The sequence below is a fragment of the Ochotona curzoniae genome, unplaced genomic scaffold (assembly GCF_017591425.1).
Source record: "Ochotona curzoniae isolate NIBS_2020 unplaced genomic scaffold, NIBS_Ocur_1.0 contig_2321, whole genome shotgun sequence".
Classification (NCBI taxonomy): Eukaryota; Metazoa; Chordata; class Mammalia; order Lagomorpha; family Ochotonidae; genus Ochotona; species Ochotona curzoniae.
The window spans coordinates 23,111,847-23,135,213 of record NW_024465421.1 but is presented as its reverse complement, the minus strand read 5'-3'; the positions used below and the strand labels follow the sequence as shown (position 1 = coordinate 23,135,213).

Here is a 23,367-nt window from a genome sequence, read left to right as displayed (position 1 = left end):
AAAAAAATTGACCTATAGGCAGAAAGGGAGAACAAAAACCCAAAAACCTAGTATTTGTATATGGTGTGATTTCACAACTAAATGAGAAACTGATGAAAATTTAAGAGCATTCAGTGAGGCGGCTGGTGATACCAATTAAAAAGTAACACTCCCTACACTCGGTTGACTGTAGTTCAATGCTGATCATGACAACGGCATTCTTATGTCTGTTGCCTTGCTACAATTTGATGTATATAACATTAAAAATACTGACACATTAAAAAAATAAGTAATGTCCCATGTAAAAACAAAACCCCAAGCAGGAAAAGCATGATGGAAAAATGATTACAATGAAAAAAACAATATAAAATGTGAAAATTAGAAAAATTTACTTAGATATAAAGTAGAATGTTTATGGTTCAAAAACAAAATCTGTAAACTTCACAAATTTTCCCAAGTAATTTATAGGACAAACGCATTGCAATGAAAATACCCAGAAACCTAAAACAACCAAAACTAACCACTAGTTCCTGGTCACGGCACAGGACTGGTCCTGTGAAGGCACTGGCGGCCTGGTTTCTATGCGGGGAATAGGAGCTTGGACATCAGCAGGTCAAAGATGGCGAGCATCTGCTCCCTGGAGACACCTGCAATCTGTACCCTGCGGGGAATGGAAGCTACGCACTCAGGACTCGTGCGAGGTAGATCACCCACTGCCGAGGGTCTGACGGCTGTGCAGCTGGGATACATGATGAAGTCGTGAGGTTCCTAACCTGCCCCGGCCCTAGCTAAGGTCTTCCTGCCTCCAGATCTATCACTTCTCTTCAGGCTGTCGGGGTTTCCTTCTTAGCAGATAAGACATTGCCTCAGTAGAGCGACAAGAATCTGAAAAGTTTTGTCAGGAGCGGGGCTGAATCCCAGACTGCCAGATCCAGGCACATCAAGCCTCTTTGGGCAAGAGACAGTTATTGAGGGGTAACAGAGAACTCACAACAGACACTTCAATTATGTTATGAAAGCATTTCTGTAAAATAGTTTTCACCACAAACTGCAAATGTTAAGTTTAGACTACATACACACGAGACCTCTGACACTGAACTGCCGTAGTTTTCTGATATTCTAAGTAAACAACTCCTTTCAATACCCAAGCCTTCACAGGGTGTTCTGAGGTTGTATGAATCATTACTAAAAGCTGCTAGCTTACAAATCAGTAGTTTTGTTCTTTCAGGGGAATACAGTTCCAGACAAGGACCTCTGCATTCTCTTTTTGTGTGAATTCCCCCGTGACAAAAGACTGGCAATACTTCGAACAGACACAGGTTACTCTGTTCACACACAGCTTAGCAGCCTTGAGAAACATTTGAAGTCTTTCTTGGGAGGGGGATCTGTAATCAATGCAATGTGCACAATTTCATGAAAGAAAGCTTAGCCCAAAGCCTTGATGCTGAGGTACAGCCCTTGAGGATGTTTCCTTCCCTGCGAATTCCCCAACAATCTGAAGTTTAGCCAAGATGGGGATTTATCCAATTTTGGCTACAATGAGGCTTTCCAGTATCGGTATCGCATTTTGGCAGCTGGCGAATCCAGAACTGCTTATGCTTGTCAGGCTCAGGTGGAACAGTCGGCCCGTTCTTGATCTCATTTCTGCTTCCTGGCCTTGCATGTGGGGGAGGTTCTCTCATGTCGGGTACAGTTTGACAGCCGACTGAATCTTCTCCCACATTTTTTGCGACCATATGGCTTCTGAGCCTTGTGACTCTGTAGATGAAGCAGCAATTCTTCATTCTTGGGGAAGGTTTTCCTGCACTCTGGACACTTAAGTATCTTCTCCCTTATGTGGATTCCCTCATGGCGACTCCGATGAGAATTCTGACGAAAGTTTTTCCCACACTGAGAACAGGAATACGGTTTTTCCCCTGTGTGGATTCGCTCGTGTTTATTGAGGTTTGTTTTATGATTGAAGCTCTTCCCACAGTGGCTACAGTCATAAGGTTTTTCTCCAGTGTGAGTCCTCCGATGGGAAATAAGGTAGGAACTTTCATTAAACTGTCTCCCACACAGCGGACAGGTGTACCATCTCCTTGTTTTGCGGTTTTGAGTCAGGGCAGTAATACTGACATCCACATATTTTGAGAGTTCTTCTGGTGGAGTATCATTCTCAATAGTAACTAAAAGATTTCTCACTTTCCTTCTCTGTGGAATGAATGTATTTAGTGTTCTTTCCTCACAGCAATCTAGAGGTTGCTTAGAGACGAAAGAACAATCTATTTCATCATAATCCCCAGACTCTTCTCCACACTGCTGCTTCTCTGCAGGTTCCTTCTGAAGATCTTCACCTTCAGGGCTACTGTCATCCACTGAGGAAGGAGAGAGATAACTCAGTAACTTCTGAGGAATGTATCAACATAAGACAGGAAAGACAAGTTAATTTCTCATGTAACTTTTCAATCAGAAATGTGACAGCTGGCAGATAATGGCCATTTATATTCCTTTGCCTTTCTTATTATTTTGCTATTAAAAAGAATTATGGGCCTGGCACAGTTGCCTAATCCTTGACTAGCATGAGTGTGGATATATATATATCCATATATACGGGTGCCAGTTTCTGTCCCAGCTTCCCCATTTCCCATCCAGCTCCCTGCCTGTGGCGCAGGAAAGCAGTCGAGGACAGCCCAAGGCCTTGGGACCCTGCACCTGCCTGGGAGACCCAGAAGAAGCTCTTGGCTTTCAGTTTTGGACAGGCTCAGCTTGAGTCACTGCAACCATTTGGGGAGTGAACCAGCAGATGGAATATCTCCTCTCTGTCTCTAGATCTTTCAAGAAAAATAAAAAAAACTTTAAAAAATAACAAATAACTGGAACCAATAAGATGAAAATAAAGGGTTCAACTACACCGTAAGTGGCAATGTGAATCTCTGCTGGATTTAGCAGTTGAAAGATATCTTCTTAAGGGCCCGGCGCGGTGGCGCAGTGGTTAAGGTCCTCGCCTTGCACGCCCGGGATCCCATGTGGGTGCCGGCTGTTGCACTCACTTAGGGAGTGAATCATCAGATGGAAGATCTTCCTCTCTATCTCTCCTCTCTGTATATCCACCTTTCCAATAAAAAAAAAAGATATCTTCTTAATTAACTTTTTAAAAAGATTTATTTTTATTGTAAAGTCAGATATATATAGAGAGAAGGAAAGTTAGAAAGGAAGATATTTTTTTTAAAAAATATTTATTTATTTTTATTGGAAAGGTGGATATACAGAGAGGAGGAGAAAGAGAGAGGAAGATCTTCCATGTGATGATTCACTCCCCAAGTGAGTGCAACGGGCCGATGCTATGCCGATCCGAAGCCAGGAGCCTCTTCCGGGTCTCCCACGTGGGTGCAGGATCCCAAGGCTTTGGGCCGTCCTCGACTGCTTTCCCGGGCCACAGGCAGAGAGCTGGATGGGAAGCGAGCTGCCGGGATTAGAACCGGCTCCCATATGGGATCCCGGGCGTGCAAGGCGAGGACCTTAACCACTGTGCCATCGCACCAGGCCCATGATCTACATTTTCAAATGTTGGAAATGTTTTCAGTGAAACTCTTAGGCTGGTACTTTTTCTTGTTTTGTCTTTTTTTTTTTTAATAATTTCAATCGACTAAGGTAACTGGTTTATCTACATTTATATATTTTTAATACTTTTTAGATTTCCATGTTCTTTAAAAAACCTTTAACTCACTAATTTACAATTTTATCAGCATCTTCTTTCAGTTTTCACTTTTCACTTACTCTACTGTCTTGCTAATCCCGAGTGAAAGCTTAACCTAATACATGTTTATAGCTACCGAATTTCCCTTTAAGCATCACTTAAGTTATACCCTGGATTCTGATGTATAGTATTCTCTAGAAAAATTATGCCAACTTAATTTATATTTTCTTCCTCTAACTGAAAGTTAAGAGTTTTGAAAATTCCAGCTTAAAGGATTTATATTTTTGAATTTTCTTTTTAGACATATTGCATTGTGGTGGATCCTAATGGATTATTTCCATATTTTAGAATCTACTAAGTATCTATTGCATTGTGTAAGTACTCAGTTCCTTCCACACTCTGGAACAGGCATAGGCTCAACCATTAGAGCAAATAAAATAGAAACTAGCTTACTGAGAATGTTTATAGTTTCTACCTTTGTCCTTATTTTGATGTGGGCTGAGACACACCTGCTCTGTTCCCTTATGTGAAGGCTCAACCTTTGATCCTTGTCAGCATGAAGTCACTGCCCACCTATAATATATCTGTGGGGTTCCAGCCATGATTTCAGAGACTCAGAGGAAAATCTCATCTCATTTTCTGTCATGGAGTTAATCTCATTTAAAATCAAATCTATTTTCAAACTGCTCCAGATCCCAATCTATCTCAACTTTGTGACAGTTTTTGTATCTAGACCACTTTCCCACTGTTTTACGTGACTGACTCATCTTACAGGCAAGATTAGAGTCAGCGAAGAAGAATAATTCATACTCTTATCACCTGCTGAATCCACCCCTACCTAAAGAGAAAGACAAGTAGCATATTGAAATGCTAAATAATAAAGTAATCTGCTTCAGATATGAGCAAAGTAAGCACAAGGATTGTGTTTACTGCGCCCAAGATGCAAGTCCAAAACACTCCTGCACGGGCGATATACGCACCAAGCAGTCACTCAAAATAAATACTAGCTTTAGCCAAGACCCAGGAAAGCCCAGTGAAACAAATCTGATCCTTTCACACTTTTCTCTAAAATAAAGAAAACCACTACAAAGAGCAAATTAAGGGAAGTTAATGAGGCTCATTATATACCAGTAACTCTGAAAATACAGTATAATAGAGCTAGGAGTTCCACAGGCACAGTGCAGTGCTGTGGTCCCAGGCCACTCCCCAGGCCTGTCCAACTTTGGCTCAGAGGTAAACAGCCCCACACAGCCCTGCAGACAAAGCAAAAAGCCTTAGCTGCTCAGGAAGGACATTCGTGAGCACACAAGCTTCGAGGGTAATAGTGCATTTTCTAGAAAAAAGTTGAATCACCTCTGATGGCTGCCATGATAACCGGAGAAGGGCGGAGTTTGCCCCCAACCAAATCTCGAACGGAAGACAAACAGAAAATGGGAGCATACTATTTCTGAACCCACTGTTTGGCTCATATGCTCACGCCTGGATGTCCTTTGAAGTAGTATTTTTACTGGTTATAAGACTAACTCTGAGTGACCTCCCTCCCCATTCATTTCATGTTCAATGCATGTGACTCCAACCTAGTACAGAGGAACTTCAAAAAAGCTCATGGAAAAATGCAATTAACCAATAAGTTTCCTTTGACCCAAAATAATTCTCAAATTGTAGATACAGATCACCAAAAATTCCTTTGAAAATACATGTTATGGGGAAAAAAAAAGCTTGGGTATATTTTTTGGTTTTTTTGGTACCAAAAGAAATTTGCTTACCTTTAAATCTGCCTTTCACAAACTTTTAGAAATACTCTTCTATAGGTGACTGTATAGCCTAACTCTAATGAAAGTAATTTCTAATAATTACTGAATACTGATGTGTTAGACAATAGTCCAAGTATTTGGTATGCATTTGTTACTTCATGCATTGCTTAAAATATTACTGTGAGTATAAAATGATTATTAGTATTGCAGAAAATTAAAAGAAAAGAAAGGAAGAGGGAGGAAGGGTGGGAAGTATCATGTACTTCCAATTGTATATATGAAATGAAATTTGTTTTCTTTATACAAATTTCTTAAAAATTTAAAATTAGTGGGCCCGGTGCAGTGATCCTAGTGGTTAAAGTCCTTGCCTTGAACACACAATGGGATCCCATATGGGAGCCGGTTCTAATCCCGGCAGATCCACTTCCCATTCAGCTCCCTGCCTGTGGCCTGGGAAAGCAGTCGAGGACGGCCCAAAGCTTTGGGACCCTACACCCATGTGGGAGACCCGGAGGAAGCTCCTGGCTTCTGGCTTCAGATAGGCATAGCACTGGTCATTGTGCTCACTTGGGGAGTGAATCATCACATGGAAGATCTTTCTCTCTGTCTCTCCTCTCTGTATATCTGACTTTGCAATAAAAATAAATATTTTTTTGAAAAATTTAAAGTTATCATTACTTTACAGATGAAAAGGTGGGACAAAAAGAAGTTAGGAAATGGGCCCGGCGCGGTGGCGCAAGTGGTTAAGGTCCTCGCCTAGCACGCCCGGGATCCCATATGGGCGCCGGTTCTAATCCCGGCAGCCCCGCTTCCCTTCCAGCTCCCTGCCTGTGGCCCGGGAAAGCAGTCGAGGACGGCCCAAGGCTTTGGGACCCTGCACCTGCGTGGGAGGCCCGGAGGAGGCTCCTGGCTTCGGATCGGCATAGTATCGGCCCGTTGCGCTCACTTGGGGAGTGAATCATCGGATGGAAGATCTTCCTCTCTGTCTCTCCTCTCTGTATATCCGCCTTTCCAATGAGAAAATAATAAAAATAAATCTTTTAAAAAAAAAAAAAAAAAAAGAAGTTAGGAAATTTGCTGAAGGTCACACAGTTCTAAGTAGCAGAGCAAGGATTTGGAGCAGGGGAATCTAGTGTGAGAGTTTACAGTCATGGTCCAGAGCCATTCTGCCTCCTGGCTGTCTTAAGATTTGTCAGTGAATTTCTATAAATGCTTGCCATTCAAGAACAAACTTATTTTTTTTTTTTTTAAGATTTATTTTTATTATTTTCTCTTTGGAAAGGCAGATATACAGAGAGGAGAGACAGAGAGGAAGATCTTCCATCCGATGATTCACTCCCCAAGTGAGCGCAACGGGCCGATACTATGCCGATCCGAAGCCAGGAGCCTCCTCCGGGTCTCCCACGCAGGTGCAGGGTCCCAAAGCCTTGGGCCGTCCTCGACTGCTTTCCCGGGCCACAGGCAGGGAGCTGGAAGGGAAGCGGGGCTGCCGGGATTAGAACCGGCGCCCATATGGGATCCCGGGCGTGCTAGGCGAGGACCTTAACCACTTGCGCCACCGCGCCGGGCCCAAGAACAAACTTATTTGACCTACTTATCAATAATAACTGACAAACCTGGGCCCGGTGCGATAGCGTAGTGCTTAAAATCCTTGCCTTGAACACGCCAGGATCCCATATGGACGCTGGTTCTAATCCCAGCAGCCCCACTTCCCATCCAGGTCCCTGCCTGTGGTCTGGGAAAGCAGTCAAGGACGGTCCAAAGCTTTGGGACCCTGCACTCTTTGGATTGGCTCAGCTCCAGGAGTTGTGGCCACTTGGGGGGATCAACCACTGGATGGAAGATCTTCGTCTCTGTCTCTCCTCCTCTCTGTACATCTGCCTTTACAATAAAAATAATCTTAAAAAACAAATAATAATAATTGACAAACCTCCTCAGTGTCACAGAGAAACTGCCCTACAGCAGCCTCTTTAATCTGCCTAGAGGTTGTTACATTTGCAGCTCGCCAAAATGTTAGATTTGCCAACCACCAGGAAAAGAATAATTCAGCCACATATGTGAAAAGAATTTAGATGGCCTTTATTTCAGGGAACCACGGTCACGGGCTTCCCTTCCCCATGCCGCAGAAAGGACAGACAGGAAGGCGTGGGCTGCAGAGGAAGAAGATCGCAGAAGAGACGGGGAAGGGACTTTTTAAACGCTCCTTGACACGGAAGCCAAAACATGGGTCGCCTCGGCCCCTATTTGGTGGGGGGATAAGGGTCTGTGCCCCTCATTGGTGCAGCATGTGGTTTCACAGCCTGAGGGGCCCGCCAGAATGCTGCCATCCTTTCAGAGTTTGGTTGGAGGCAAACCCCGCCCTTCTCTGGTTATTGTGGTACCCATCACTTCCCTTAAAAATGGTCCTCTATCTCTACTCCCTCTGCTACCTCCAACATACAAGGACAAAAAGCCACTTAGAGCCGGAGTGCTGCCGAGGTTCTGCCACATGGGATAATGCAAATGTGCACAGGTGCTTCACCCTGTGAACTGTGCCTCAAAAGCCCAAGGGACCAAGCACGTGCTCTTCATAACACAGAACTAAAACACAAAGGACTTGATTTCTTACCTAGTAACACCATCTCCCCAACATTACTATTCTCTTCCTTCTCTGACGTGGAGTGCTGAGCAGGATCCAGGCTTACACATTCTTCTTGGGAGTGAAATATATTCAAATCCTCAAAGAGTACCAGTTCCTGGAAGAACAAGAGGTCCCTTTCCTCTTAATAAATGAAGTTCTCTGACAGTTCTGCTGATAAGAAAGACCAAGACACAAAGATGAAAAGACAGTGAAAGGAACCTATTAATCCCACCCAGGTATGGTATAGATAATACAGCCAGGATGAGAAAAGCCAGGGGAAAAGCAGAAGAAAAATTCCCAAAGAGGCAACTCCTAGGAATGTGCTTGTGTACATGGATTGGCCAAGCAGGGAAGGCTGCAGGAGCAGAGAGGGTGGTGCACTCAGTGAATGGGAAAACCGAACCCACCTCCGGGTCAGCTTTCAAACACAGAGACAGAGTCTCTTGTTTCTGTGCGACTCCTCTGGGCAGAAGCTTCACTAAGGGTCGAGAACGCACTGGGAAGAGAGGAAGCTGTTAGTTATTGAGAAACTCTGTGATGCTAACAGAGCCTCTGCCTGCGCCTTGAGGCCAGGCCGCCCTCGCTCCTGCACCAGCAACTCAGAGAGCAGCCTGTGCTTTCCCTACAAGCCCTTGCAGAGTTCACGCCATAAACCTGAGGGCCTGGAATCTATATGAGCTTTCTCCTCGCTACTGAAAAAAAAAATTTTTTTTAAGCAAAATTTCCCAGAGAGCTACCAAAACAGAGCTTTAGGAAAGACCAAGTGTGAAGATGTTTAGAGCAAATATGAAATTTCTAAATTCCCACATAAACTGAATGCAACTTGATAATCTGATTTCCTTTTCCTAAAACAATATAACTTCTAAAATGTTTGGGTAAAACCAGCACTACAGAAAGACGCCCAGTGTTTAACCTTACACACACCCAGCCAATCACTCAGGCTGGAGCTCAGGAAGAAAATTTTCCTCTTCCCAATGGCTCAACGGAACAAAGAACTCCCCCTCTAAAATCTATCATTTGAACTCGAATTATTTACTGCCACAAAAGCCTATCTCAGATCCTGGCACCAACCCCTTCTCTGCCAGTGCAACAAACACACGCTTCTCACCTCTTCTCTGAAGGCTTGCGCTCACATCCTTCAGGATAACCAAGGTCTCCACAGCTTTCTGACTGGGCTGGGCCACACTTGGCTTGGGCAAGAAGGTAAGGAAGTGCTCCAGCACTAGCTGGTGGATGCTCTTGGGCCCACTCGTGGTATCTCGATGGAGGTCTTGGCCCAGCTTGGAGTTGGTAGGAACTTGCAATATAAAGGACTGCTTTGATTTGGGGGGCATAGGAGCCACTTTTGCAGCCATTGTGCCTTGCGACCACAGACCACACTCGTTTCTGGGGTTCCACAGCCAACTCTTAAAGAGGGAAATCTGCCAGAGCCAAGCTGCAGACAGAGAAACCACGGATCACCCACAAAGCCAGGGAGAGCAGGAATGCACATGTGATTAGGGCAGTAAGGCCACAAATGGTCCTAAATCAGGAAAGGAAGAGACCGGGACGGGGTGGAGACACAACTGAACCAGGATGGTCCTCAATAGGATACGATGCAAACCAAAACTCAGTGGCCAAGGAAGGGAGCAAAGATGGCTGAGCAGGAGGCTAAGGACCATCTTCAGAGGAAACCCGAAGCGCAAAACCAATCGGGAAGAGCGTTACATTCACGTTTGCAAAAAGCGCAACAGGCTGGATGACAGGATTCAGGGGCACAAATATCGAGGACAAGCTACTTAAAAGCAGACTGACTGCTGCATCTGGCCATTCTTCTACCCCGGGATCGGAGCTGTCTCAAGTGCCCTTCGTAGGGACAGCTGATGACTCTACAAGGTAATGTAAAGACGGCAAGAGTTGTCCATACAGGGGCTGCTGACTTCTCTCCAGTGTCAAAGCCTTTTTGAGAGCGCAAGAGGACATCCTTCTGGACCCACTGGGTCAGGCGTACCCTGCGTTTTATCTTAAGGGCCAAGGGCCATTTTTACCGCAAAGCAGAGCCGTCGGTGCTACCTGGGGCGCGCACCCAGGTGCCCCGATTCTACTCGGCTCCCCTAGCGACAGATCGCGATCTGTTCCCGCCCTCGCGGAATCCCTCACCTCTTTGGGCTCTGCGACCCAAGGGGCGCTCGCTGGGACCGACTCAGGGACCCAGGCTCGGGGAAACACCGGGACACTTGGCGCGAGTGACCGAACCCTGGCCTCGCCTTTCGGAGAGTTCTCTCAGGCCGTCGGCCACCATGGGTGCGAGCCGCCGTCACTCGAGAGGGCGGCGGGGACGTGGTGTCTACTGGGAGGCGAGGTGCCTCCGGCACTGTGACGTCAGGCCTCGTTTCCGGTCCTAAGGCATGGTCTCCCCACTCGGAGCGACCGTCTGCGTTGGAAAGAGCGAGTTTCGAGGCCAGTCCGCGGCGCTCTCAGGGACCGGGGAGATCAGTCAGGCAGCATCCGCTCTTTCTGCCGCTCCACCTCAGACCCTGCGAGCAGGAGGCTGGCTCCGGTCCTCTGGATCGGGCTGGCACCGCTGCAGGGGCGGCCGGCTCAGCCGCGGACCCTTCTGGGAAATGTAGTCCGACTCCAAGCTACCCAGGGAGCGGCGGGGCCGGCCTGATCCGCCACAGGAAGTGGCGCGTCGCGGGACCGGAAGGGCGATGTTGGGCGCTGAGGTTTCTTCGGGAGCACGCTGGCAGATGGGACAGCGAAGGCGACGTTGACCAACGGGTGGTCATGGCCTGGTTCAGAGCAGAGTCTCCTTCCCCGTCTCGCCAGTTTGCGGTCTGGACCTGTCATCTTCATCCCTCAAGAATCGTCGCTGTGCCTCTCGGGAGGTCTCCATGCTTGCGCTGCAGTTCAGGCTGCTGGAAGCTGAACTCGGACTTGGAACGTTGTTTCCGTAGTGGGTTCATTTTTCCAGCGAGAAGCTGATGATGTTGTAGGGTTTCGACCCTGAGTACAGCAGCAACCTCAATTCTTGTCTCGCAGGAAAGAAAAGCTGAGGAAGGAGGCTCCTGTCCTAGTGACGAGAGGAGGCTACAGAACCCGTGCCTCCTGCCACTATGGCAGGAGGAAGAAGGGAAAAAAACCCAAGTTAACGGTGGAGATAGAATCCTTTAAAGATTCATGTCAAAGATATTTCTCCATGAACAAAGGAGAATTCCTGGTTTCTGTAATACCTGGCCCTGGGACAAAAGGCCCAGAAAAGTGTCACCACCCAACTTCCTTGGTCCCTTTTTAAAAAGAGATCAGTCTTAGGCCCTCCCCCTTGGCCATGGGCTGACACTTCATGTGAGGAATTGGTATGTTAAGTCGCCCTTGTCTCTTGGGGAAGCGAGTTCTGCACTAAAATACTTGTTCTGGTTAATCCAAGAATGTGGGGAAAATACCTTTATATTTGAGGGAAAAAATGACTCAGGGACCCAGAATACCCTAACTACTACTACCCAGTCTAACTCCTCTGTCAGTGAGGCTTAGGAAAACCTGTGGGCAGAGATCGCCTTTCGCCTTCATACACATTCGAACATGGATGTGTATAAAGCGAAACCATAGCTGACTTGCTGAAACGTGGTTTAAGACGAATGGTACAAAGAACATAACAATCGTACGGCACGAAAAGAGTACTAAAATTTTTTTTCTTAAAGATTTGTTTTTATTGAAAAGGCGGATATACAGAGAGGAGGAGAGACAGAGAGGAAGATCTTCCATCCGATGATTCATTCCCCAAGTGAGTGCAATGGCCGGTGCTACGCCGATCCAAAGCAAAGAGCCAGGAACTTCCTCCAGATCTCCCACACGGGTGCAGGGTCCCAAGGCTTTGGGCCGTCCTCGACTGCTTTCTCAGGCCACAAGCAGGGAGCTGGATGGGAAGAGGTGCTGCCGGGATTAGAACTGGCGCCCAGAAGGGATCCTGGCGCGTTCAGGAGGGCAAGGACTTTAGCCACTAAGCCACACCACTGGGCCCTCCACATTTTCAAAGTGGTTAGAGAAGAATGTGGACACACCATTGGCCTACAGTTCCGAGGGAAAGCAAGGGCGGAATGTTTGGCCCGAGGAGCATCTGGGAGTGCAGATTCAGTGGGGGGGTTATCACGCAATAGCCATGCACTTCTTTCTCTGAAGTCTACTTCACATTGCAGCACCTGTGCTACTTTCATCCTTGATTGGCAAGTAGTTGCTGACCTCTGCTACAATCTGGTAAGCTTTTTGGCTTCATTATGTTTCATCTGTCAGCTAGCACCAGGTAGTGTCTGGTGAGGACTGGTGGGTGGATGAACCATGACCCAGGCCGAGAGCCCGGAGCCACGCGGGTGGGAGCCACGCGGGTGGGGCGCTCAGTGAGGCCGCTGACCATTCGCTGGACAGATGGTCAGAGGGCCTGTGTTCTTCCCCCCATCGTGTCCCCCGGGGCTGAAGATAGCCTGAAGGGGGCCAGAAGAAGAGAAACTGGTGAACGTGTATATGTGGGATCTGGCTGTCACGTTGTAGAAGGAGATGTTTCTGGTCATGTAGTCTAGGAAGATGCCCACGCGCCTCGGCGGCTCCCTCATCTTCAGGCGGGTCGGCGGGAAGGAAGACACCTGGTACTCATTCTGCTTCATCATCATCACCCAGTAGCCATTCTCAGGTGACAAAGTCATGCTCCCCTTCCGGCTCACGGATGCCTTGCAGACCCCCAGCATCCATGTTGTCTTGTCTCTGACCTCCACTTCCCAGTAATGGCGGCCGGAGAGGAAGCTGGGGGTGCCCAGAGCAATGATGCAGCTGTCAAATCTCTCTGAGCCTTCTGGAAGTTGGTCCCACTTGTTTCCAAGTCTCATGCTCTTCAAATTGTCAGAGAAGATGAGGTTGGGGTGTGAGGTTTTTGTATCCAGGATGATATTAACTGCAGAGGAAGTTAGGAAAACAAGCTGGGGTGCACCAGCAGCATGACCCCAAGGTTTTTCCTACCCCCAGGACACAGGGGCAGGACCACTGTTCCAGAATGTGGTGGGGGACACTCAGGGGTGCAGCAGACCAAGCTTGTTTGCCTTTATTGGGGCACTTACCAGCATATGCCTGTGCACCAATCAGTTCTGGAACTAGAGGAGAAAAAGAACAGGGGGAAGGTCCTGAGGCCTGCTGTCCAGGGAGCTGAGTGACACTCCCCCACAGCACAGAGAGACAAGAATACCTCTGTGAGGACCCTGCAGCTTGTAACTGGGACAGCCTTGTTCGTCCCAGGCACCCAGGCCTGTCCAGAGAGGTAGCAGCCAGCAAGGTGGCACAGAGGGCTGCACAGCATGTGTGGTCTTCTGTGACCAAATAGATCCCTGAAACCAGTGCCGTGTCACAGGAACCCTGGCCATCACTCACCATTGAATGTTTCCATTTCCAAACGCAGTGTTTCTAAAGGGGGAGAAAGGGAAGCTCAGGTTATACCACCAAACTCTGTACGGAGGGGGAAGCTGGAGACGTGAGAGTTGAGATGAGGCAGGAAAGCGAGGGGCTCTGCGCTGTGTGGAGCTCAGTGATGAAGTGAAAGGCAGCTCTCATTCCCCCTAAGCCCACCTACCTGAGAAGTGCTTCATGCTCTTCTCTATAAACTCTGACTTCTGGTAGAGCAGGTGAATCTTTTCTCTCACCTCCGGAGGAGTAACCCATGGCTCAGGAGCAGTCATGGCCTTGGCCCTAAGGACGAGACTGTTAGCCAGACAGAATCGGAGCAAGACGGTGGCCAAGTTCCCATGACCAGAGCAAAGGTGCAACCTGAGCTGCGTAAAGCAAAAGCCTCTCTGAACTCAAGATTCTGAGCAGTGCTTCTCAACTTTGGCCACACATGGGCGTCTCAAGAGAAGTTTCAAGAACCATAGATACCAAACCTCTGTGAGTTTAATAATGGCCTTAAAGTAGTATTGATATTATCTATTGGAATTATCTATATGGAGTTAATTATATGTTCAGTCTGATTCTTTCTTTTTTTTTTAAGATTTATTTTTATTATATTTTATTGGAAAGGCAGATATACAGAGAGGAGAGACAGAGAGGAAGATCTTCCGTCCGATGATTCACTTCCCAAGTGAGCGCAACAGCTGATACTATGCCGATCCGAAGCCAGGAACCTCTCCCGGGTCTCCCACGCGGGTGCAGGGTCCCAAAGCTTTGGGCCGTCCTCGACTGCTTTCTCAGGCCACAGGCAGGGAGCTGGAAGGGAAGCGGGGCAGCCAGGATAGAACCGGCGCCCATATGGGATCCCAGGTGTGCAAGGCGAGGACCTTAACCACTTGCGCCACCGCGCCGGGCCCTGATTCTTTCTTTTAAAGATATATTTAGGGCCTGGCGGCTAAAGTCCTCGCCTTGAATGTGCCAGGATCCCATATGGGCGCCAGTTCTAATCCCAGCAAGCTCCACTTCCCATCCAGCTTCCTGCTTGTGGCCTGGGAAAGCAGTCAAGGATTTCCCAATGTCTTGGGACCCTGCATCCATGTGGGAGACATGGAAAAAGTTCCTGGCTCCTAGCTTCAGATCGGCACAGCATCGGCCATTGCACTCACTTGGGGAGGGAATCATCGGACAGAAGATCTTCCTCACTATCTCTCCTCCACTCTGTATATCTGACTTCGTAATAAAAATAAGTCTTTTAAAATATATATATTTATTTTTATTGGAAAATCAGATTTTCAGAGTAAAGGAGAGACAGAGGAAAAGACCTTCCTTCCGCTGGTTCACTCCCCAAGTAGTTGCAATGGTTGGTGCTGAGCCAATCCAAAGCCAGGAGCCCCTTCTGGGTCTCCTGTGTGGGTGCAGGGTCCCAAGGCTTTGGGCCATCTGCAACTTTCCTAGGCTACAAGCAGAGAGCAGAAAGGGAAGTAGAGCAGCCAGGATATGAACTGGCACCCATATGTGATCCCAGACGTGCAAGGCGAGGACTTAGTCACTAGGCTACCACATTGGGCCCTGTCTTTGATTCTTTTGAAATAAAAATAAGTGAGAAAACAAATCGTAGTAAAATTCTAATTACACCCTATGGATTGGCTAGACTAGAAATAAAAATGGCAAGGATGTGGAGAACTTGAATCCTCCGCATTGCTGGTGGGCTTGTGAAATGATACAGCTATGGTGGGAGACTATATAGTGGTTCCTCAAAAAATTTAACAGAACTTCAGTCTGATCCAGCAGTTCCACTTGCAGACATATATTCTAAGTAACTGAAAGCAGGCTCTCCAGTCGAGTATTTAATGCCCATTTTAAAAGCAATGTTATTCCCAATAGCAGAAGGTACAGTTTAATGTCCATCAGCTGATGAATGGATAAGCAAAATGTGGTATAGAAACATGATTTAAAAATGCGATAGAATGTTATTCAGCTGTAAAAGGAAGTAAAATTCTGACATGTAATACAACAAGAATGAACACTGGGGACACTGTGCTGGGTGGAAGGAGTCACGGTCAGGACAGACATAGCCTTGGTCCACTCGGGTGAAGTCCCGAGTGGCCATGGTTCCAGAGACAGAGCGCTGGGTAGTGGTTGCCGGGGGCGGGGAGTGCGAGTGAGGAGTTGGTGTTTGATGGGGATGCATTTGGGAAGAGAGGGAGTGCTAGAGATGGTTGGAGGCGGTAAATCTGCAGCAGCCTGAGTGTCCTTCCTGCTGCTCACCTGCACACCTGAAGATGGTTAAAATAGCACTGTGCTGCCTCCTCCATCCTCAATCAGAACGCTCTAAAATCTCACTAGCTCACTGCCTATAGGCTGATGAGCACTGGCCACTGGGAACTCCCCACCCCCACCCCCAATCACCATCTAGCCAGGGGGCACAGGCAAGTCCTCCCTGCGTTGTAACAGTGTGGCAGCCCAGCAGCACTGTCCCCTGGCTTGGTGCAGTTGCATGGGCATCTGTTTTGTATAGTTCCCCAAGCAGCCCTGTGTGCAGCCTCCTCCCTTTGCTCCCAGCCCCTCTGCCAGGCTCGGCCCAGCTCACACGGAGACTCCTGGGAAGTGCTGCCTTCCCCGAGGCCACAGGCAGCTCTGCCGGGCATTCACTGCCTTGTCAGCCCCTCTCTGCATAAATCCAGGCAAGCTGCGGGCAGGGTAAGTGTCTGCAGTCACAGACCTGGGGTTTGGGGGCGGCTCCCTCCTAGGTGGGAGGGAGGCGCCCAGAGGGTCATGACAGGAGCTCTCTACCTGTGCAAGGTGACTCCGATGCCCTAGGAGAGAAAAGAGGGAAGCTTTCCAGCACCAGCCTTCAGAGGCCGAGCCCTGCCCGCTCCCCCTGGCTCCTGCCCTTACCAGGAATCCAGCCCCCTCCCCCCCCCCCGACACTGCAGCACTGCTCCTCAAGTCTGCCTCTCATCACCTGAGCATTTGCCCTGCTGGGGCCTGCCATGAAGCTGCACCCAGCCCTCACACCTGTTTTGGATAATGCCAGGGACCACCAGTCTCAAGACACGCCTCATCCAAAGGGTCTGGGCACGGAAGACATCAAGGGCCATCCAGGTCCCCGCCCCTCAGGCCTCCCTCAGGGCTTGGGCAGTGCTGGAAACCTGAGCCAGACTAGCAAGTCTAGGGGACAGGGAGGCCCTGCCCTGACACACTCACCTGCACCAGCTCCCATTCTGGCTGGCACTGCTGGGCTTCCAGCTCCCCAGTCAGCTCATCCAGAAGGGCGATGTCACAGGACACTTGGGTGCCATATTTCTCCCGGACCTGGCCAATGGTCTGGCCCAGCTCATCCAGCCAGGCCACAAACAGCTGCTCTTGACGCTCCAGAAACTTGAAAAGCTGCTCCACCTGGCTCCGGATTCTCTGTTTCTGGATTTCAGTTTGTTTCTGAGGAATATAGGAGAGAGAGAGTAGGAGTCAGTAATATGAGATGGGCCCTGTGTATCCTGGGGGTCCCCAGAAGCCCACCTCCTGGAGAAGGCAGATGGGAGCCTTAGGTTCCACAGCAGCAAGCAAGCTAGATTGAAACCTCCTAGAGCCGACTGAGGCCCTTGCCAAATGGCAAATTTGGACAGAGAGAGCCTTGTGGAACACCAGGACGTGGAAAAGAGGGGCTGGCGTAAGTCGGGTACTGGGGCAGGTGCTTCTCTCACAACCCTCAGGAGCCAGCGCTGCCAAGCAACCTTGACTTTAAGAGTGTGAGATAGCAAATTGCTTTGGCTTAAGCCCATGATGCTTGTGACAGTACCCACGGGAAACTGAGAGCCCTGGTGTGTGTGCCTCCCTGGAAAGCTGGTGCTAGAATGCCCATGCCCTGGGGTTCTGCATGGAAGGCCATGGCCTCCAGGTGTGCTTCTGGCTTGACGAGCTGTATGTAGGCATTGTAAGGAGCCACTTGAACAGTGGCCCCGAAGCCTAACGTGAACCCACCATTTTAGACCCGGTGCCACCTTAAATATCTGCTTCCCCTAGGTCCTAACCCCACTTGTGTAAGCTTCGCACCTTTTAGATTTAAATTGTGTTCTCTGCCAATCCGCTGTTCTTTATGGCACCATACCAGCTGGCCCTAGGCACCAATCCCCGGGGCACTAGCTCTCAGATTCTCTGTGGTCCTTCCCCTGCATAGGCTGTATTGTCACCACCCAAGGCCCTTGTCACCCAAACCGATGCAGTCGGTGGTCTTGGATTCTAACCTCTGAATCTGTAAACTAACCAAATTCTTTCTCTGTAAAGTTGACCATCTCTATTTTAGTTGTAAGGAAAAGCCACCGAGTACAAGTGGGTACAAACAGGAACCAGCGAGGGAGACAGGCCCAGCCCAGTGGAAATGCATGAGCAAGGCCAGGCCCTAGGGCGGCGGCATCTCCTTCTCAAGAAGAAAGAGGAGCAGCTTACCTGTCTGTCCTGCACAGCAGAAGGTAAAGGTGTTTGCTGAAGTTGGTGGTGTTGAAGAACCACAGTTGTGAAAATATGTGGGGCTGGCATAGTGGCACGGCATTGACTTTCTTTGAATCAGAGCCCTGCCTGGCACTGGCCCCTCCCTGCCTCCTGCAGGTGTGAATGCCTTACCAGGAGGCTCTCCATCTGCTCAGCTCCCTGGGACCCCTGCTGCTCTCCAGATTGTCTCAGCTGCTTCAGACGTTCCAGTTGCTGCTGAATCTGCTCCTGGGAAAGGGGTGCTTGTTGAGCTCCTGTCATTGTCAGCTGACAAGCAACATCCACCCCTAGCGGCAAGGCTGAGGGCGCTGCAGTAGGGGGCAGTATTGTGTGCAGAGGAGAAAGGGCCACGGGTTCCATCACCATGGGACATAGAGACAAAGGGAGACCCCGCGACCTCCTGGGAGCCCCAGAATTCAGGCACATCTGAAAGCACAGTGACCTCCCACCACCAGCAGCCCTGGGTCTCCAAGCTACAACCGGCCTATTCTCCCTTGGCTGCTGCAGTCTGTGTTGTGATATGGCCATTTACAGCCTAGGAGTTCTGGCTAGTGTACCAACATCCCAGAGATGGTGCAGGAAACATGTCCAGCACCCATGATGTGTGCTGGGGTGGGCCTTCCGGTGGTGACACCTACCCTGTACTCCAGGGCGACCTCCTCCAGTGGGCGCACACGGTGGCCTTGGTGCTCCTGACTCAGCCTACAGATGAGGCAAATGGGCTCCCTGTGGTCCTCGCAGAAGAGCAGCTGGACCTGCTTCATGTGGCGCTGACACTGTGGCAGCGGCTGAGAGCTCAGCTCTGGGGAGTTCTTCCATGCCAGGGAGGCCTGACATTGCAGGCAGCTGTGCAAGTGGTTGCTGGAGGCCCTGAGGTGCCCGGGAACAAGAGGGCAGCTGCAGACGCCGTGCCTGCAGATACCACCAACTGGGTCTCCTTTCTGGGTGTGGCAGAGGGAACATGCAGCCTTGCCCTGTGGCTTCCCTGGGGACAATGACAGTGGAATGAGTGGAAAAGCCAAGATGTTCTTAAAACAGGGCTGTCGGCCACAGGACCACATAGATCCTTGGCTAGACCCTGTCCAGCGTGTCCTCAGACTTCTGCCCAGCGAGCAGCAAACATGTCCTGGGGGCCAAGCGCTGAATGAACAGATGGGCCACTGCACATGCCCCAGGTTCAGGCGGCATTAAAGGAAAGCTGAGGAGGGAGATTTCTGAGGCTAAGGACACACCATCCCTCATGACAGCTGTGAGCAAGTCCACCTCAAGAGGACCACAGCGGCTTCAGAAAACAGTAACGACCGACCGACCGACCCACCAGGAATAGGAGGGTCCCAAAAGTAACAGAGTATCTCAGTGCTTTGTGAGCAGGTGCGTGCAGGTGTCTCTTCAGGGTCCACAACCTGCACACGATTCAGAGGGCCGCCAGGGCACCCAGAAATCCCACTGATAGAAACGGGGAAGAAAAGGGATTGGGAATAACAGCTTTACAGGCCACAGTTGCTATGGATATGAGGTTTTCTGGATATTCTGAGTTCTTTCTCACCTGAGAAGAGTTGGACGTCTGGATCTGAGGCCTGGCAGAGCGCATCTTCTGCTGCTGCTCCCTGGGTGTCGGGGGTCTCTGTACCCTCAATTCCCTTTTCCCCCCAGGGTGCTGTAGATTCCTCTTCTGTAGTCACCAATGCACTGGGAGGTGTGTTCCTGAATGGTCCCCGCTGTGGAACCGTGGACTGTTCAGGATTCCTAGCGTTCATCCGAGTGGTGTTCCCAGCCCCGATCTCCTCCCCAGCTAGAAGAGATCCTGGTTTTGAGGCTTCCTTGTCTTCTGAAGAAATGGTAAATTCGAGGCTTTTTGGTCGCTTCTTTCCTGAATCTAAGTATAAGTCGGCTTTCCTCTGTTCCTTCCTGGCTAGCTGCACACCATAGTGCCCCTGCAGCCGGCCTGCTGAGCTGACGTTCCTGCGGAGCTGGGCGCTCACCTCAGCCGGCCTACCCCCAGAGGGCTTGCACAGCCCGGGGCTCCTCCTGCCCAGCAGCTTGCCCTGAGCATCCAGGCTGGGGCACTTGGGGTCCCTCCGTTTGCCCTGAGGCTTCTTCTGGGACCCCCTCCCGGCCTCCGGCTGGCTGGCCAACAGGCTGGGCGTGCTGTCCCCGCCCTGTGGCTCCCCCTTGCTGTCCGGGCCGGCTGCCACCTTAAGGTTCCAGGCTGTCTTCACTGCTGAGGATGGTGCCTCAGGGCCCTCCCAACTGCTTTCCGCAGGCTCTGTAATGACAGGCAGGGCAAGACCATGAGCTTCACCAGGGGTGGAGCACGGGAAGAGAGACCCCTCAGGCACTGTGCATGGACATTTGTGCTCAGAATATTCCAGAACTTGGCAGTGGCTACCTTAGCAGTTAGTGCCAGGTGAAAACACTGGATTTTTTAGCAAACATTACTTTCCAGGCTTTTAAAGGAGAATTTGTTTTGACTAAGATCTTACACAGAACTCAAAAATGTAAAATAAAAACTGGTGCAAATTCACTTAAAAGCAAAGAATAGTTAATGTGTTTGATCAACACCAAAAATTAGAAGATTACAAAACTTAGTTAAAGCTTCAAAAAATATCCCTGTACTTCCTCCCTTTGATTGTGTGAGTTGAAGGAATTTTTAAAAAAAGATTTATTTATTTTTTGTATTGTACAGGCAAATATACAGAAAGAAGGAAATACAAAGATCCTCCATCTGCTGGTTCTCTCTGCAAGCGGCTTCAAAAGCTGGAGCTGAGCTGATCCGAAGCCAAGAGCCTGGAGCTTCTTCTGGGTCTCCCATACACAGGTAGGGTCCCAAGATTTTGGGCCGTCCTCGACTGCTTTCCGAGGCCACAGGCAGGGAGCTGGATGGGAGGTGGAGCAGCTGGGATTAGAACCAGCGCCCATATGAGATCCTGGCATGTGCAAGGCTAGGACTTTAGCCACTAGGTTATTACACCAAGCCCTGAAGGATATTTTAAGTCAGACAAGCACATGTAATAGGGATATTAAAACAGTGGTGTGGCATAAATGACAAGGCCTTCATCTGTTATACCCATGTCCCACCTGGCCACCAGTTAGTGTCCCAGCTGCTCCACTTCCCGTCCGGCTCCTACTAATAACCTCACACGGGCAGCAGAGGGTGAGCCAGGCATTTGGGCACCAGCACCTCTGTGGATGAGCTGAGTGAAGCCTGGCTTCAGGCTGGTTCAGCTCTGATTTTGTGACCGTGTGGGGGTAAGTCAGCTGATAGGAGATCTCTTCCTCTCTCCCTAACTGATTTTCAAAATGAATGAATATCCTTTTTTTTTTTTTTAACAGTTTTAGGCTACTGCTTTAACAGAAAGGAAAGGCTACATAGAAAAGAATTCAAGTACAACCTGAGCCATCACTGGAGAGACACTGGAGGCCTCTAATATTTTAGTGTTTATTTATGATCATCTATTTCTTTTTCACATTTGTTTGTTTTTATTAGAAAAGCAGATCTACAAAGAGAAGGAGAGACAAATTTTCCATTTGCTGGTTCATTCCCCAAGTGACCACCATGACCAGAACTGAGCCAGGAGCTTCTTCCAGGTCTCCCACGCAGGTGCAGGGTCCCAAGGCTTTGGGCCATCCTCCACTGCTTTTCCCAGGCCACAGGCAGGGAGCTGGATGGGAAGTAGAGCAGCGTGAAGCTGCTGCCTGGGACACCTGCATCACCTAGCAGGGGAATGGATTGGTGCCCGACTCTACTTCTGATTCCAGTTTCTAGCTGGTGCCCACCCTGGGAGGCAGCAGATGATGGCTCATGTGTCCGGATGCCTGCCTAGCAGAAGGCTCAGACCGAGCTCCTGATACCTGGTTGCCTGCTGGCCGTGTCCTGACTGTCGCTGGCATTCGGTAAGTGAACCAGAGGATGAAAGGTGTCTGCCTGCCTGCCTGTGTCTCTGATTTTCAAATAAAATGTGTCAATATATAATGTTAAAAACTGAAATGTTCTACCCATCAGATTATGTTAAGTTATATTCCAAGAGTGGAAGACTTGTTTGCAGCTTAAATAGTTCTGTGTCGTAGAAATACATGAAACGCATTTTTGAGAGAGCCTTAAAGTCTAGAAATAATAGAAAGGTTCAGACATCAAAGAAAGTATCTCAGGCCCACTCAGGACCTCAAGATGTCTTAAAAACACAAACTGTATAGCCAGATTTATTGAGCACACTGTAATTAAATCAGAATCAAGCAGAAGGATAGCAGCAGCAGCAGCAGCAGATGGAAGAAAGGGAGAGAGGAGGAAGGAAAGAAGGAACTGTGTCCTTTGGAGAACTCCACGGACACTGGCAGTTGTGCTGAAAAGGGCTGTGGAGCTGGAGTCCAGTGGCTGGCCCTGATTACACCTCAGTCCTGTTGGTGTGTTTGATTTGCAGGCGCTCTCTGCACCCCTCCCTTGTCTGCATTGTGGTGTTCATCACAAAGCAAGGAATCCTAAAGCAAGCATCCAGACCAAACACCTGCAAGTCCCCATCCAGAGCTGCAGTCGGTCCCAGCCTTGTTTTAAGACCTGGGGAGCTTGACCGACCCAGACGCTAGAGAGAGGCCAACGGGCTTGCTGGTAGAGGAGATCCTAGGACTCCTAACCCCCTAAGGGAAAATGCGAGGTCTGAGCCTGCTGGTCTTCCCTCCCAGCAGCGGACAGCAGGCAGCCCCAGGTCCCTTACCCGGGCCAGTCACTCTGTGGAGCTCCTCTGCCAGGAGACGCTGGTTGATGGCCCGCAGGACCTGCAGGGTCAGCCGCACAGCGTACTCCTTCCCGTAGTAGGTGACCAGCAGCGTGGCCAGCTCCACTGGCCTGGCCATCTGCAGCTGGCCCCGGGGAATCCGGGAGTGCTCTTTTTCCAGGCTGATGTTTTGCAGCTTAAACTTGAACTTCTCAAGGTCATAGGGCACCAGGTCCTCCAGGGTGTTCAGCAGGTGATCACTCAGAGTCCTGGCCATGGTGGTGAGTAGGAGAGTATGAGCCAGCCAGCTGCCTCCTGGCAGGAAAATAACCCGTCTGTCCCAGCAGCCCCAAGGGCAGGCAATAAGAGGCAGCTTGTGAAATAACGGAAAAGACACAGGAAATGCTTGATGCTATGGTTAGAGCTGAGACACCGTTCAGGGTGTGTCACTACCAGCTCCTATTCTCTGACTCAGAGGGTTTTCCAGCTGGGGAGGCTTTGTGCCTTGCAAGGCATGTGCCCCCTCCCTATAACCCAGCTGTTAGCCCACACTGAGCCAGGGAGAAGTGAGGGAGGCTCTGCGATTGGATTTCAGATCGAACACCCACTGCCACTGCCTCATGGATGCATACTGTCTCCACACCAGAAAGCACAATGTCCTCCTGCAAACTTGAGATTTTGTGGAGCCTCCGAGCCAACGGTTGGGCGAGGTAGGGGGTAGCAGTGCCCTCAGCCCCA

The 23,367-nt window shown here is 49.5% G+C and overlaps 2 protein-coding genes across 4 annotated transcripts; both read right to left on the bottom strand.

Annotated features, from left to right (window-relative positions):
• Positions 1–984: 984 nt before the first annotated feature.
• On the bottom strand, positions 985–10,350 carry LOC121151728 (zinc finger protein 200-like). Of its 3 annotated transcripts, none has more exons than XM_040973474.1 (5): positions 10,172–10,350; positions 9,141–9,467; positions 8,440–8,528; positions 8,021–8,147; positions 985–2,336 (listed from the first exon to the last, which is right to left on the bottom strand). In XM_040973474.1, exons 2-5 carry the CDS (start codon positions 9,385–9,387, stop codon positions 1,618–1,620), a joined length of 1,182 nt encoding a protein of 393 aa, XP_040829408.1. In that variant the 5' UTR covers positions 9,388–9,467; positions 10,172–10,350; the 3' UTR covers positions 985–1,617. The 3 variants fall into 3 exon arrangements, with proteins under 3 accessions (XP_040829408.1, XP_040829409.1, XP_040829407.1); XM_040973475.1 differs by lacking the exon at positions 10,172–10,350 and adding an exon at positions 4,478–4,480 and having other exon boundaries at positions 9,141–10,152; XM_040973473.1 differs by lacking the exon at positions 10,172–10,350 and having other exon boundaries at positions 9,141–10,149.
• Positions 10,351–12,040: 1,690 nt separating this feature from the next.
• Positions 12,041–22,965, bottom strand: LOC121151723 (pyrin-like). The gene is made up of 10 exons (XM_040973458.1): positions 22,630–22,965; positions 19,467–20,186; positions 18,559–18,905; positions 18,053–18,148; positions 16,640–16,870; positions 16,226–16,248; positions 13,620–13,735; positions 13,421–13,453; positions 13,114–13,146; positions 12,041–12,950 (listed from the first exon to the last, which is right to left on the bottom strand). The coding sequence occupies exons 1-10, from the start codon at positions 22,904–22,906 to the stop codon at positions 12,400–12,402; spliced, it is 2,427 nt and encodes an 808-aa protein (XP_040829392.1). The 5' UTR covers positions 22,907–22,965; the 3' UTR covers positions 12,041–12,399.
• Between the last annotated feature and the right edge of the window lie 402 nt (positions 22,966–23,367).